Source organism: Rhagoletis zephyria, unplaced genomic scaffold (assembly GCF_001687245.7).
Source record: "Rhagoletis zephyria isolate East Lansing unplaced genomic scaffold, Rhagoletis_zephyria_1.1 Rzeph_scaffold_05639, whole genome shotgun sequence".
NCBI classification, from domain to species: domain Eukaryota; kingdom Metazoa; phylum Arthropoda; class Insecta; order Diptera; family Tephritidae; genus Rhagoletis; species Rhagoletis zephyria.
Window position 1 is genome coordinate 21,932 of NW_016162722.1, and position 15,323 is coordinate 37,254.

The window sequence follows — 15,323 nt, forward strand, 5'->3', positions numbered from 1 at the left end:
GCACACATTAGCTTGGCCATTAAAATCAATATTTTCGCACTTACACACACATACGCAGGCATGCAAACTTGCCTGCATTTAATAATGTCCTCCTTTTGGCCGACCATTCTGGGTATTTAAATTTTTTTTTTTTTTATTTATTTCTTCAGTTGTGCGCGCCTCCGCAATACGCCAGCAGCACATCCTGTCTGTGGTGTACTGACAACGACCAAAAAACAACAACGTAGGTGGCGGCTATGCTGACGATGTTGAACGACGACCCACCAACTAACTAAGCGACCGATCGAGCGACTAGTCAAACAGCGGAACAAGTAGACACGCGCGAAAAAATAAAGTGGAAATCGAAGCAAATGCAGCTAGTGTACGTACGTACATACATACATGCATACATATGCGAGTGTAGTCGGGTAGCCATCCCACTGGCCGGCCAACACTGTCATACAGCCAGCCGACTGACTATTAGTTTGTTAGGCAGCCTTTAGCTTTCTTAGTTAGAAGCACACAAGTCANACTATTAGTTTGTTAGGCAGCCTTTAGCTTTCTTAGTTAGAAGCACACAAGTCATTGAACTGCCACTGCTGCTACTGCCGCTGCACCGCTGCATGCAACATGTGGAACGCACCAGCATTGTCGTCAATGCTGACACAACAAACGGCTTGTTGTCGACTGGCAGACAAGCAGGCAGGCAGGCAGGCAGACCAGTGGACTGGTGCAGCGCGGCAGTGAGGTGGTGAGGTGGTGCGGTGGTGGCAGACGCTTAGTCAGGGAGGCAGCGTGAAGTGTTTTGTTGGCTCGCTGCGCTGATTGGTAGTGAATTGCAGGGCATTTATGGCAATTGGATGCCAATTTATGGTGCGGAATGCATACATACATACTAATTGTTGCATTTTTAGAGGAAGACGAACGATGAATGCACTCGACGCCCGCAGGTATATGGGCAAGGCTGGGTGTGTATGTATATATGTATATGCGAGTGATAAAATAAAAAATTCAACTCCAAGCATTTATCAAGGTATTATGGTCTGGTGTTGCGCTGAGCGAGATAAGAATTGTTAGACTTTGGCTACTTTCACTGGGAAATTAAGTGGACATCACGAATTCATGTATATCTTTACTTCAGTATATGCATACATTAGGGTAGTACAAAATAAAGACATCCACGAAAATTTCATAATTTTAAACATACTTTTAGGGCTCGCCCGTTGCCAGGGTTTCAAAAAATTAAATTTTTTTAACCAGCTATAACTCAGCGAGTTTCTGAATTTATATGAATAAAGTTTCAATAATATGCAAAATTCCCCAGATTTCCAGTCAAAATTTTGGTCGGATTTTTACGATCCAAAAAAAATTTAATTTTTTCAAATCCTGGTACAAATTTGTTAAAATGTTTGAAAATTTCTTGGGTGTCTTTATTTTGTGCGTAGAACACATCACATTTAGGATCACCCTAAAATATGTACATACATACATATTACATACACAATATGTATGTATGTATGTTTACGAATAGAAAGTATACCACTCAACGATAAAACAGCCAAACATTAAGTAGCCAAATTTTAGGCCAATGGCAAAGAGATTTTGGTAGTATCGGGGCCGAACAGCCCACCGAGGTGAATGTGAAAATCATAAATAGTGCAAAAATATGGAAATCTGGCAACGCTTACACGGACAAAGTGTATTCGCTGAAACTTAATGAAATTGCGAAACTTTCCCTTTTTTAGCTGAATTAAAATTCCCCAAAAAAACCGCGAAATAAAAACACCATTTAAGCCGAGCCAAAATCTCAACTTGTCGCTCAAATTTTAACATAAATTAATTTAAAATGCAACTGTGAGGCGACAAAATGATTAAGTCACCATTCAAATTATACGAATTTGGATGCAAATCTACAACAACGACAAAATATAAGACGGGATCGAGGCGAGAAAATGAAGAATTAGAGACAAAAAAGCAAATAACCAGCAAAAAATTACGATAAAACATCAACATCAGCACAAACAAAGCGACAGCCAACTAAAAGCAACAAAGTCTGCTGCAATTTGACACCTTGTGGGCATTTAGTGTTTCCTCTGCCCACACATGCACGCCGGCAAATGGCAAACAAAACCAAACACACAAAACAAAAAATAAAATAAATAAATACGATGAAGCCGGACGACGACGAGACAAACGAGCGAACGGATGACGGACATGGAGGTACGCATGGAGGACGTATGTATGTAGATACATACGTAACCTAGGCGCACGGATAAATCAACCGACATTTACGAGGCGCAAAGGGGCAGACATAAAGTCGCTCGGTGAGACAGGCGCGCCAGCACACTGCGTTCAGCCATGAGATGACAAACTAGGCAGACCTAACAGCCACCAACCTACAGAGCCCCCCATTCAGCAGCCAGACGTAAGCGAACAAGTAGGCAGGCGGCGGCGGCGGCGGTGGCGGCGGCAGCAATGTGCACAGCATTGGTTAGGTAAGACCCATGCCCCCGAGGTGGCCAGCGACGCAACTGTAACCGACTGTCTGTCGTCTCATCGGCTCAGTGGCCAAACTGATAGAGTGTGCCAAAAATGGCTTTAAACGTTTAGCCGCGCGCACCCAAGCATACAGACAAATGCACGAAAGCGCACGCTTCCCAAATAGGCACAAAAAAACCGGCAAGGAGTGAGTGCCAAGGCAAAAGCAAACATTGAACAGCGAAAATCAGACATGAATGAACAGGCGAAATAAGCGCCAAAAATTTGACAACAAGGAAACTCTAATTAAATAAATGAATTTGCGAAAGAACGATGGGTAAAATGCAGCGGCGCCAATGGCAGCAATCAACGGGTATTGACGTAATGGCGGCGACCCAGTGTGGTTGGTGTATGTAACCGCAGCGCGCTAAAAGGCGTCGTACTGCCGCGTTAACTAACCCCAAAAAAAATTAACTAGACATATGTATGAATTAACTGTGCACCAACGTCTTAGAGGTGGACATGCATACATAGTCAAAATTAAGCGGTGACGCGCATTCGCACCACCAATGCCTGCCTTCCCTTGATCGCAGGTCAACAGTTGCCACTGCATTGGAAAAATACGGTGTTGCCTGTGAAATTTTTTCGCAAATTATAAAAATTACATGTACATACATATGTATGTATGTATATACATCCAAAGCGTGCTTATTGGTAAATGCGTCATCCTCTGTCCGTCTAAATGCATTTTTTATTGCTTGTCTCTTTGCTTTGTTGCACTGCTGCTGCTGCTTTCGCTGTTATTGTTGTTGGCGGCGCATTTATTAAAAATCAGTTAACAACATTTTAACACCTCCTCAATTGCAATGGCAAATGGCAAATGGCAATTGGCGACAGGCGACAGGCGACGAGCAACGACCGATGATTGTTGATTGGCGGCGGGTTGTCGCCTGTCTCAACATCCGTCCGGCCGTACAATTAGGCGGTTGTAAGGTTGACTTATTAACGTTTAGATATCGTATGTATGCATGTGTGTGCGTACATATGTATGTATGTAAGTACAATCGAGCGCCTTGCTGCCTATCAGTCTGCGCTTCCGACGCAGCCTGCTGAGGTGTGTGTGTTTTTGTGTACGCCGGTCTGCACGACGACCACTCAAAACCCCCTTTGCTCCAATGTTTGTTTATACAAATGCTTGTATGTGTGTGTAATTGTGTATGTGGAGCGATGAATGAATGAATAAATGAATGAACCGAAGTTGCGTGGTAAGCCATGGACATAACAACTAAACAACAAATCAAAATTTCAATACAAAACATCCACGAAAAGTCGAAAATCAATTCATTAATTTAACACCAACAGCCGCAAGCCAAAAAGCACCACAAAGCACACAACAACACAACAAAAAAAATGCAAAAGTGCGTAGCCGGTGCTTGGCACTTTAATGCTTGCTTGATATATAGCTTTATTACGATTCTTTTTCGCTGCTTTGTCTTATTCCATTTCATTTCGTTTATTAAATCTGGTTTGCTCAAACTGAATCAAATGCATAGTGGGACGAACGGTTGGTTAGTCGGTCGATTGAATGAATTGAATGGTTTGATCGGAGCGCAAACGCGCGAATGTGTGTGTGTGTGTATGTATGTATGTATATATAGTATGTATATGTATGTGTAAGTGCGTAGTTGCGTGGCCATCCGATTTCATTGATAGATTCGCTCATTCATAATTTAAATAAAAAAACGAAAAATCGAAAAAAGCTCACAGCGGAAGGTAATGATAATGGGAGAGGAAATCATTATTCGCGTGGCGAACCCGTTCGCCTACAGCAAAAAAAAAATAAATAAAAAAATTATACTACGCATGCATCCATACAACCATATGTATGTAAGTGCATATATATACTTATATGTATATTTATTTACTTTTATATTATGTGGAGCTGGAGTAAATAACTATGGTTACAATGCGACATCCCTCAGCGATAGCGAATATTTCTGTCTGGAAAACTTCTACAAAATCTGTCAGATGGACTAGCGTTTTTATTCCCAGAAGGCCAGAAAAAACACCCGCCATTCCACATATTGCCGATCCAGCGGGGCTAGGGGAATGCATTCAGGCAAACGTATCGATTACGCAATTTCCGTGGACAATCGACGGAGCAGGAGTTCGAAAATAGCACAAAGAAGAGAAAAGTGTGCCAGGGTGGAAATATTTCCTGGAGCATTGGTGCGCATAGAAATAATTTCCACTGGTGATTTCTTTTCGTCGGAGTTGAAAAGAAGGTTGGGATTATGAATATGTATCACTAATACGACGCCAATGGCGACGCAGCGTAATTAGAAATTTGCTTCTCATAAATGAATCCATAATTGAAATGTGAAAAGATTACCTAGATTCCTATTAATCGCTCAGTGTTTCATACTTAGCGCAATTATCGGATCAAGTCGGTAAAGGTACATACATATAGTGCTGCATAGATGGCAGACGGACGGACGGGCGCGGTCAGAGTATACAACAAGACACGCATCAATGATTTCTGCGAACCCCAACCAACGAAGAAAATGAGTTGAACGACAGCTGCTCTAATTGCAATTATCTTGTGTACCTATGTATAAGTAAAATATTTGTGTGTAGGGGCATAAACAACCCAGTTGATGCACCGCCTTGATCACCTCCTAAGCGATCAGGTTCTCAACTCGCATGAATTTTCACAGGAAATGTAGATTTGTTGGAGATAAACGTTTCTACACGATGAAAGGTGCAAACAAACAAACAAACAGATGTCTGTCCGAAAAGCAGCTCTAGCTTAAAAAACACGAAAAATTTAAACAAAGAATTCGTCTATGTGAAAGAAACGTGCGAGAAGAATAGCATTATGCACTTAATACTATACATTTGTGTGTACATACATACAGCGTGTGGAGTCCAAGAAAAGCTTGTGGAAAACTAAAGGTAGACACTTCGGCACCGTTGAATAAATAAGCAAACAAAAAAAAAAAAACAACCACAACGCCACCGAGCAATGCAGCACAAATGAAAAGAATGAAAGAAATTCCACCCGTTACGACTTTTGTGGGACTCTTACAAGTCGAACACAACACAACACGCATTTACAATAAAATCTCAAAGGAATGCATAGACCGACCGACCGACCAGTAGGCCGCCGTGTAAATGAAAATGGAGACCCGGCGGCGCACAGTCGTTAAAGACGCTTAAATACCAGCCGTTTAATCGCACAGCCGTTGGAGCGCTATGGCATCTAATCTCTGCGCATTTTAGTACTTACATACATACATATGTATGTACACATGTAGGACAAGACACCTCAGATAATGTGGCCTTATGCAGCTTATGCTGCGGAGACATATAATGGCCACATACGGGATTGCACGGAAATGAAATTAATAAGAAATTAAATTAATGTTTTAAAACGCCTGGAAGCATTGCCTTAAAACGATGGAAAGACGTTAGACATATGTAAGTATGTATGTAAGTATGTATGTACATACGTAAATGTGAACAAAAAAGTGGTTTTCTTTGTTGGCTGCTATTGAGCCGGCGGTAAGCGCTAGGAAAACCTGTCACGTTGACGTCTCACTGTCTGTCAAGTACGTACGGCAGCAAGCAACAACAAAACGTGAGGCTACGCACAGTGGCAATCAAAGGTACGTACATATATGCATACATACATATGCACTTACATACAAATGTATATGCGTTGCAATGTGAATAGACTTGCAGCGACTCCGCGGCAAAAAAACAATACATTTCTACATTGCTTTGGGTCGACTTCCTGCTGTGCACGCACATACATATGTACATACATACATACATACATTCGTTTGGGAATTCCCAATTTTCCGCATTGCTAATGTAGCAAGAAGCCCAACGTCGTTGTTGTGTGTGACCTATCGTTGGCACAGGTCACCGGTATGCAACTGCAGCTGCGTTTTTTGTTTTTTTCAATGAAACCGCTCTAACATTTGTGTGTCAAAAGTAACGCATGACATACATACACACATACAAATGTATGTAAAATGTATAAACCCATAGATGCGTCCGCATGCACGGCAGACCCGGGCGTGATTATTTTCTGCGCACAGGTATGTACCATTGTATGTATGTATGTGAGTAGCTCGAAAGTTGCTCAGCCAATGGTTGCGCTAGTAACTGCGTGGGCTTGTGGGAAAATACCGCAATTATGCTTGGCTAAAGAAGTTCATAGGAAGTATGTATGTATGTATCACATACAATAAGCGAAAATGTATTAGGGCGTACAAACATATGTATATACATAAATCAATTTTTTTTTGGTCGGAACTGGTCACAAAACAACGCGTACAGAAAACAACACTCAGCTAACATGCAATTCCACATATGTATGTACATAGATATGTATGTATGTATGTACTTAAATAGGTAAAATGCAAACTTCACGGGCAGGTATTGAACGAAATTGTTTAGGTCAACCAGGCAAAGAGACGCATTCGAGTGAGCGGATTCGATTGTTTTGTGGGCGTTTTGACTTAATGACAAAACTTTCCGATTTCTAGATGCCTTTGGGAATACCCAACTGGATTTGCTTAAGTTACCGCAGGTAATTCCGAAGGTAAGGTTTTCCCTGGGTTTCTTTATACTTCAATTGAATATGTGTGAATGTGTGTGTCCCGTCTCGCATTACATTGAAGAAAGATGGAGGTTCAAAAAATAATGCCGAATTTCCATTATGCATTATAATGGAAAAAAAAGAAAATTTGTTATTTAGAAAGTTCTGCAAGGGAACGAATTTTTATGCATGCAATTGAACATATTTTAATCTAAAACAATTCCCGTTTTAACTTTATTAACTCCTTATAAAATTTGTGTTGTGAAGAACACATATTCGAAAAAATACACACGGAGAAAACGGAGTGAAACCTGACCCGGAACGGCCCGACACGACCGAACCCGATTAGGCACGGATTATATGTATCTAATTCCACAAGAAATATTTACTTTAACGCAAAAATTAACCATAGCTATTATTTTTTACACAAGAAAATTTTTTTTTGAGAAAATTTGAAGCATACACTTAAAATATGTTTTAATTTTCTTAGAGATTTTAAAAATTGTCTCGCTTTCCATGCCAAAAGCCCATGCCTATCTCTAGAATAGATTGGTTGATGTCCATTTGCCATGGGATTTCCTATTTTTTTTAAGTTTTCAAACCTATATATGTTGAATGTCTAAACAGCTAAACTGCATTTTAAATCACATTCTTAATTTACAGAACCCAGCATTTTGAAAATCGGTTTCCTCTTCTTCTTGGTCACACATAAATCATTGGTTACCTCATCGCTTACTCACATATGTATGCTTTTGTGTCCTAAGTAATTACTCTCTTAGCAACTATGTCCCTATATACATATATATATATATATATAGTAGTTTACTAAACTAAAATGTTAAGAACTATGTATGTATGTAGTTCACTTACCAACTGGTCTATTATTTCGACGTGTTCCCTCCGGTTCTTCCACCATAAGCGGCGCATGCCGTCGACCACTAGCCAACGTTGGCGTTGTGCAAATCAGTATGGCAAATATGATGAATTTGTACAGCAGATTGAATGTTGGTACGGAGGTTGTTGTTGCTGTTGTTGTTGCAATAGAATCTGTTGCCGATAATGATGGTGTTGGCGACGCTGATTTTCCTGTAACAACGGCTGCTGCTCTTGTTGCCGTTGTTGTTGTTGCTATCGGTGTTGATGTGTGTAATGCTGGAAAATATGCTCTGGACGACGACGATGATGCAGCCGTTGCCACTGTTGTCTTTCTCGATTTTCGCATATTCATAGTGTTAGTGGTGTCTAGCTTGGTGGCAGCGCACGCGACGGCGCTCGTTCTGGATCTGGATGAACTGTCGGATGTGGTCGCGGTGGTCGTGGTGGTTGGTGTCGCACTCGACGTCGACGTTTTTGTACTGCTAATGATGGCCATTTTGTGTGATTCGTGATTTTTTAAGCTACTCTTATTTTAAGTATTATGAAGTATTATTATTATTTTTATTATTTTAATCGATATGTGGTCGTTGCTGTTTTCGCTGCTCTTCGCTGTCACTTTTTTGCTGTTAAATATTATTCAATTCTGCGCGACAATTGTGAAGATTGCACTTGTGTGCTCCTTAACACCTTTTACACTGCACAGTTTTTTTTTTTTTAATTTATAGCTTTTTACGTTTGAAAATTATTGCTCTTCAAATCTATAGGCGCACACTTGTAGGGGTATTTAGTAAAATTAATTGGCGATAAATACACTTGTGTAACCCCTATGACTGCTATGACTGCCAAGCGATCGTTTTGGCGCTTTCACAAAAAAAAAAACGAGGTTCACGCTACTTGGCCTAGTGATTGTCACAAAACAAAAATATTCCTACAAATACGTTCGCCGTCTGACATCGACTAACTAACTAACTGACTGACTGACTGAGTGAGTGAATGAATGAGCGTATAACAACTAACTCTGCGGCTGACTTTGTTGCGTACCGCGCGCGCGGATGGCAAGCAGGTTGTTTGTGTTGTCGATGCCTTTTTTGCTGTTGTTGTTGTTATCGTTGGTATGGTTAATATTGTTTGCTACGTCTTACTCTGTGTGCATATGTACTAAGTTGTCGTGTTGTTGGGCCGCTTTTGCTAGGAGGCGGTGGTGGATGGGTGGGTAGTGTGCGCGAGACGAGCAAATAATGCTCGTGCAGATTAGATAACACTTCAGCCAAGTTATACGAATTAATAAATTTCTGCTATTGCTTCTAGCTAAGCGCGTTTGCTCTATAGTATAAAAGTCCTCCGCAAACTTTGCTACGCGCGCTCTCCGGCGCTGACTCTGTACCCACACTACTTGCTGTACTCGCTTTATCAATGAATTATGTATACCTAAAACAAAATTTTTGTAGGTGGTTTAGGCCCTTTCGGAATTGTTCATTTGTTTTAGTTTTAATAGAAGATACGAATATTTTTGAAGTGTTCTTAGTGCTTTTTCTTTAGCGATTTGCCGTCGCTGTTTCGTACGCGTCTTCCTGCTTTTTTCTCCTGCGCTCTTTTGCCCGCACAAAATTTTTTTAATTATACAGTTTATTTTTAAAATATTTTCTTTAATTAAGCACAATGTTTTGCCACTGTGTTTTTCATGCACGATTTTGGTTCTTCGCGAGGCTTTGGTTAAAGAGGAGACAAAAAAATAAAAATAAAATGTGCATATTGCAAAAGTCTTTAGAAAAATTTTCAGCTGCTTATGGAAAAGAAAAGTTCGAAGCAAAACCCACCGACTATTTATGTATGTATGTTATTAACCGACTGGTTGACTGACGAGGCTTTTGCGATTCTTTGCATTTGAATAGCTTGCAGTAATTTGTATGCCGCCGGCATGCGTTTGCTATGTCTGGTATCTTAAATCCGATAAAACGCCTGAATATTTAGTTTTAGTTTTAGTTTTCGCGACCACTTCAATCTCTCTTCCGGTTAAAAATCATTTAAATGCACGCATTTATTATTCAATAATTGACATTTCACTTTTAATTGTTCACATGCAAAAAAAAATCGCTTAGCACGCGAATCATTTCAAGAACCTGCGTCGAGTTATTTGACTTTAATGGAAAAAATAAAACAGCGTTTAACTTTTATTAGACTTTATAATTGTTACGAATGTACGGACAGCACTCGAATCGATTTGTTTCACTTGACGTTGGTATCGCGTTTTATTTCGTCGTGTGCTCCTTTGCGAACGCTGCGGAAAACAGTGTCCACACACGGGATCGATCGCTGAATAAATAAACCCCTCAGCGAACGCGCTCAAATGAAAAACTCTTTTTTTTTTTTTGTTTTTTCTTCTACTAGTCGGTATAGTTGCTGTTTGTTGCGCTGTTGCCGCTGCCGTCTGAGTTCGCTGTCTGTCGGTTGCTTGCTTGCTTGGCCGCTTACGCTTATGCGATCGGTCGGTCCGTCGTCGATTAGTGTGTGCTCACTATGCTCACAAGAAAGCCAGCAAGATATTAAGATACTGGGAGAACTCAATCGCCACACCGCACACACACACTCAAGCTCACAGATATCGAGGGAGACTGAGTTGTTGCGCTGTTGTTCTGCTCTGTCCACCTTTTGCTTAACAACGCCGTACTGGGCTTCGCATCGCACTCGTAATGTACAGCGCTCTGTAGGCAAACATTAACGTTGCTGTGTTGGCCATACTTGATGAGTTTTTTGCCACAGTTGGGCAGTTAATGTTAAAGTAGTCGCTTCGAAATTCGTTTGGTGTTGTTTTAGTCTTGTTCGGCTTTAGTCAATTTAATATGTACCCAGTTTTTTCATGTGTTTGCTGCTTCGATTTTTAAATTTTTTGCTATTATTGCACGACCTTATGTTGCTGCTGCACAACAGCACGCTTCCTATACTGGTGAACGACATTGACGGTGGCTGGCTGTGTCCAATTTGGCGTCGTTTTTGGTCGCACTCAACGATATGAGCGAGCGCCAAGTTGGAGCAGTCTGCCACGACCGCCGTAGTAGTTAAACGAAGTGCTGCTATTCGTGGTGCATGTGCTCACGCTCCCATTCACGTTCGCATTTGTCATCACAATTGTAACGAATGAGAAACCACACGATCCAATAATAAGAACTACATATGTAGGTGCAGTGTTGCCAATGTGTGCGCAAAATTTGTTTCTCTAAATATTTGGTCGATCTTCTCCTTTAACTTGTGGTAATTGCCATAATGTTGTTACACAACTCTGAACGGCAGACGGGTTTTATGCGAAAGTTTTTCTTGACTGCAAATGCACGCAGAGATTTGCCATTGCATGCTGAGGAACGCCTGCTTTAGAAAAGCTTTTCGTTGAATATGACTCGAACCAGGATTCGAGTGGCGCCTCTAGCCACTCATACGACGACCGTTCTTTTTCGAAAAACACAAAACGCATGGAAACCTTTTCGAGAATGGAGAATGCTCAGTGGTTTTTTACTGATCGCAGAAGGATCGTCAATCGTAAGAACTTGCTAACCATAATACTCGTAAACTCGTAATCATAATATTTTGGCGCTAACACTTGCGTTAAATTTTCGGTCGAGCTTCTCCTTCAATTTGTGGTGTGCGTCCTTCTGTTATAACACAAATGGGGGGGATCACAATTTTACGCCGTCTCCGAACGGCATATGGTTTTGTGAGAAATTTTTTCACAGCGGAAATACACTCGGAGGTTTGCCATTGCCTGCCCAGCGCGGTGAGCGCTGTTAGATAAAACGTTTTATAATTTAGATGTTGCTCGGACCAGAGATCGAACCAAGGTCATGCGGAGTGGTAGTACGCACCTCTAACCACTCAGCCACAGCGGCCGTGCTTACCATACATCGATACTTCGAGAGCATAAAAAACGTGTCAATGAGCTTAAATATGCCCAACTGATATTTCAAATGCAAATTAAGAAATTATTATCTGAAAATCGACAGTTATTTGCCGACTGCCAATTAATTCTTCGCTACAAAACCGAACCTTAGTAAAATAAAAATCCGGCTTGCACGAAACCACTGTTAACGTATCTTTGGTAACAGTTGTCATCTAACAGCAGACTGTTAACAACTGTACAGCGTACAGTAACGTTGCTGCCGCTGCTAGCGTCTCTGTTCGTACATGCGTTGCTGCTTTGTTTAGTAACATGCTTTTAAATGCCAGCAACATGATGCCAGCGATGTTGTGCCGTCAAATGTTTATTTGTTGTCAAAAACTTGTGGCATGCACTTCAGACAAATTTATGTTATGGTCCAACATTTTTATTAATTGTAACAACAAAATTTCACAACAGCAACAACAACAATTTCAGTTTGTTGTTTGAAACGGGGAATTGAAGCATTAGCAATCACTTCCATTTAATTGCACCTCCTAAGCTCCTTCGTATAAATGTGTAATAATACGAATGCGGTATCTTTTGCACTAATGGTCCTTTACTACGAAAATCTAAAATTTTTTTATATGGAGAACATGAGTGACACCTTCAGCAAAAAAATTTGTCAAAAATCATTGGTAAGTCCTAGCTACCTCAGGCTTGCACTTTAGTATTCCAAAAGAGTGTGCAATATTTTAATGAAAATTTGCATGTGGAGGGGACAATGTTTTTTAGAGAGTGAATTGGGACTGTCGGGGAATCGCTAGGCGGTTACAGCGCCAATAAAAAAGTAAAAGAATTTGTTTACAGGAGATAGAAAAAAGACAAAAAATATAAATAAAAATATAACCTTAAGCAAAATATATAATATGTATGTATGTATGTACATTAGGGTGGTCCAAGAATGTATGGGAGAAAATGGCATAGAATCCATGAAAATCAAAATTTTTCAATCTGAAAACTCTGCTTCTCTTCAAAGGACTTCAGAGAATAATGCTCAGTTGTTTATTTAAACGTTTTTTTTTATTTAAACTATAGTGTTCATATGTATATTCGAGTTGGCAATGGTTTTAGGTATCGGAAGAAAATAATTCAGAATACAAATTTTTTTATAAAAAATAACAATGTACATATATTCAATATATACGAGTGTGTAGTATGTATGTATCTATATTTGATGCTTCTTTCAATAACATTTCTGTACACATGTACAACAACAGCAACTTCAATTGTCAACGTCATTATTAGCGCCCTCATTGCAATAGTTAACATCATTATTACCATTATCGCGCCAGCAACATCAAGAGTCAATTCGCTCCGTTGTTTGTCATCAGAGGCCGAAGAAAATAAAAACACCACAACGCCAATTTTTAATTGCACCGCCAATTAATTTGCATGTAAACACAAATTGATCACAGCAGCAGCAGCAGCAGCAGTATGAAGATGGGTAAGAAGCGGAGTAAGAGTAAGCAACAACAGAGAGAATCACAACAAAACCGAGATGCGGCAACAATACTTGTAAAAATACTCCTTGCACAGGGAATACACAAAAGAGGAATAAACAAAAAAACACAAAAGCAACACACACCGAATACTCGCGTTAATCGAGTGGCAACTAAATAAAAACAACAGCAACAAAAGTTGCAGGCAGCAGCAACTTGGGCTGTATGTTGTTGTTGTAATCGACAGTTGCTGCTTTTGTTGTTTTTGCTGTTGCGTTTGCAGACTCCGGCTTTTGGCCGTGTGTCGGTGATTCTGTACTTTTTTTGCTGCCTCATTTGCGATGCACATACATATTTATGTATGTATGTATAAACTGTCTATTGCCGCTCATTCGCGACTTGTATCCCATTTCCCCACCCCTTGTTGCTGTCGAACAAAACCTGCCCCCCAACGTCAGTGGCACTGGTAGTGGCGTAATGCTGCCGCATGTTGTCAATTGACTAATTTGCCGCAAAGGACCGAGTATCTGTTGAAGTACATACATACATATGTAGTTGAGAAGAAGCTGAAAAAAACAGAGGCAAGTGCCAGAATCCAAGTATAAGCCATCGCGACGGAGCTGGTATCCGTGCAGAATCGTGAGTGTAGTGTTGCTGGTATCATTGAAAGAACAAGTGTATAGCAGAGTTGTGGATGGTGGCTAATGCTGACGCTGATGGTGATGGCGATAGCGACGGAGACGGCGACGCTACGACGACGACGACGACGATGCCATATCGGCAACAGTGTTGAGACAGGACAAGTCGTTTGGCACTTGCAACACCTCCAATGCTCTCAAAATAAATAGTTGCCGTGCTTTGAGATTCCTTTGCGGTAGTCGCTTCTTTTCTCAAAATATTTTTTTATTTTTTGAGATTTATAAGTAATCCATAGGACAGCGTGGCTCCGAATAAATGTCGCACAGGTTTTTTTTTTGTTTTTGTTGAGAAATAAAAAGGGCCTTTATAGATTTTGCCAAAAATTACTTTATTTTGAATTTTGTAGATATTTTACTTTATTTCAATAAATTAGTTACCCGTGTAAACTTTGGGAGACTGAAGAAAATTGGAAATTAGAGAAGAAGCTTAGCGAAACTATTAGCAAAAATGTGGGCTAAATTATCAAATACAATATGTGTATGTACAACCGTTAACATGTTTACATTGACGTGTTTGAATGTTTATATGCACATACATTTGCACTTACTTACGTAAATATATCTGCTGACTTTTATAAACAAAAAGTAAAATGCGCCCATTCACACATGAAAAATGCGCTGTGTAGGATGTTTTTTTATTCACTACATTCCAATTGTTTATTTATTTAGTTTTTAATTTTCGTTCTATTACCAGAAAACCCCATTTAAGTATATGTAACGTACATACATATATTGTATATATACATACGTGTCGGACAAAACTAAAGTACAAAATATACCTAGCAAATGTTGCGTTAAAACGAGTTTGAAAAGTCTTGCATAGCTTTTAAATTTGTTACTAATTTAACAAAAGTAAACCCATTTTATTTCATTTTATGAGTCACCGGTTTCCACCGGTTTTCTTGAAATCTTGATTATTCGAATATTAAGTGAACCGAATTTTTTCGTCAAACAAACCGGTTTTTTTCATTTCACACAAATCTGGACCCCCAAAAAGTTTCGAGTTTTTCGAAGTTTTCAATGCTTTTTGCAGTTTAAGGGAAACCCCTAAATAGTTATATCGAATTATATCGTAGATTATTTGGCGATAATATTTGATTCAAATAAATGAATCTTTGACGCCTTCTACATGTTTGGCCGAGCTTTTCCTCCAATTTGTGATCGCTTCGTGATATTGTGGTACAAATGGTAAGATCTACACTTTTACTCCACCTTTGTAAATGCTTTTCATGGAACAAGTACACTTGGAGGTTTGCCATTGTCTGCCGGGGGGGCTACCGCTATATCAAAAAACTTTTGTTTAATGTTGCTGGGAC

At 40.0% G+C, this 15,323-nt stretch overlaps 1 protein-coding gene across 1 annotated transcript; it reads right to left on the reverse strand.

Annotated features, from left to right (window-relative positions):
* Window positions 1–7,936: 7,936 nt before the first annotated feature.
* Window positions 7,937–10,924, reverse strand: LOC108372322 (cell wall integrity and stress response component 4-like; the record flags this gene model as incomplete). The annotated part of the gene is made up of 2 exons (XM_017627987.1): window positions 10,149–10,924; window positions 7,937–8,713 (listed from the first exon to the last, which is right to left on the reverse strand). A coding segment is annotated over exon 2 (502 nt), but the record flags the coding sequence as incomplete, so codon positions are not given.
* Window positions 10,925–15,323: the final 4,399 nt, after the last annotated feature.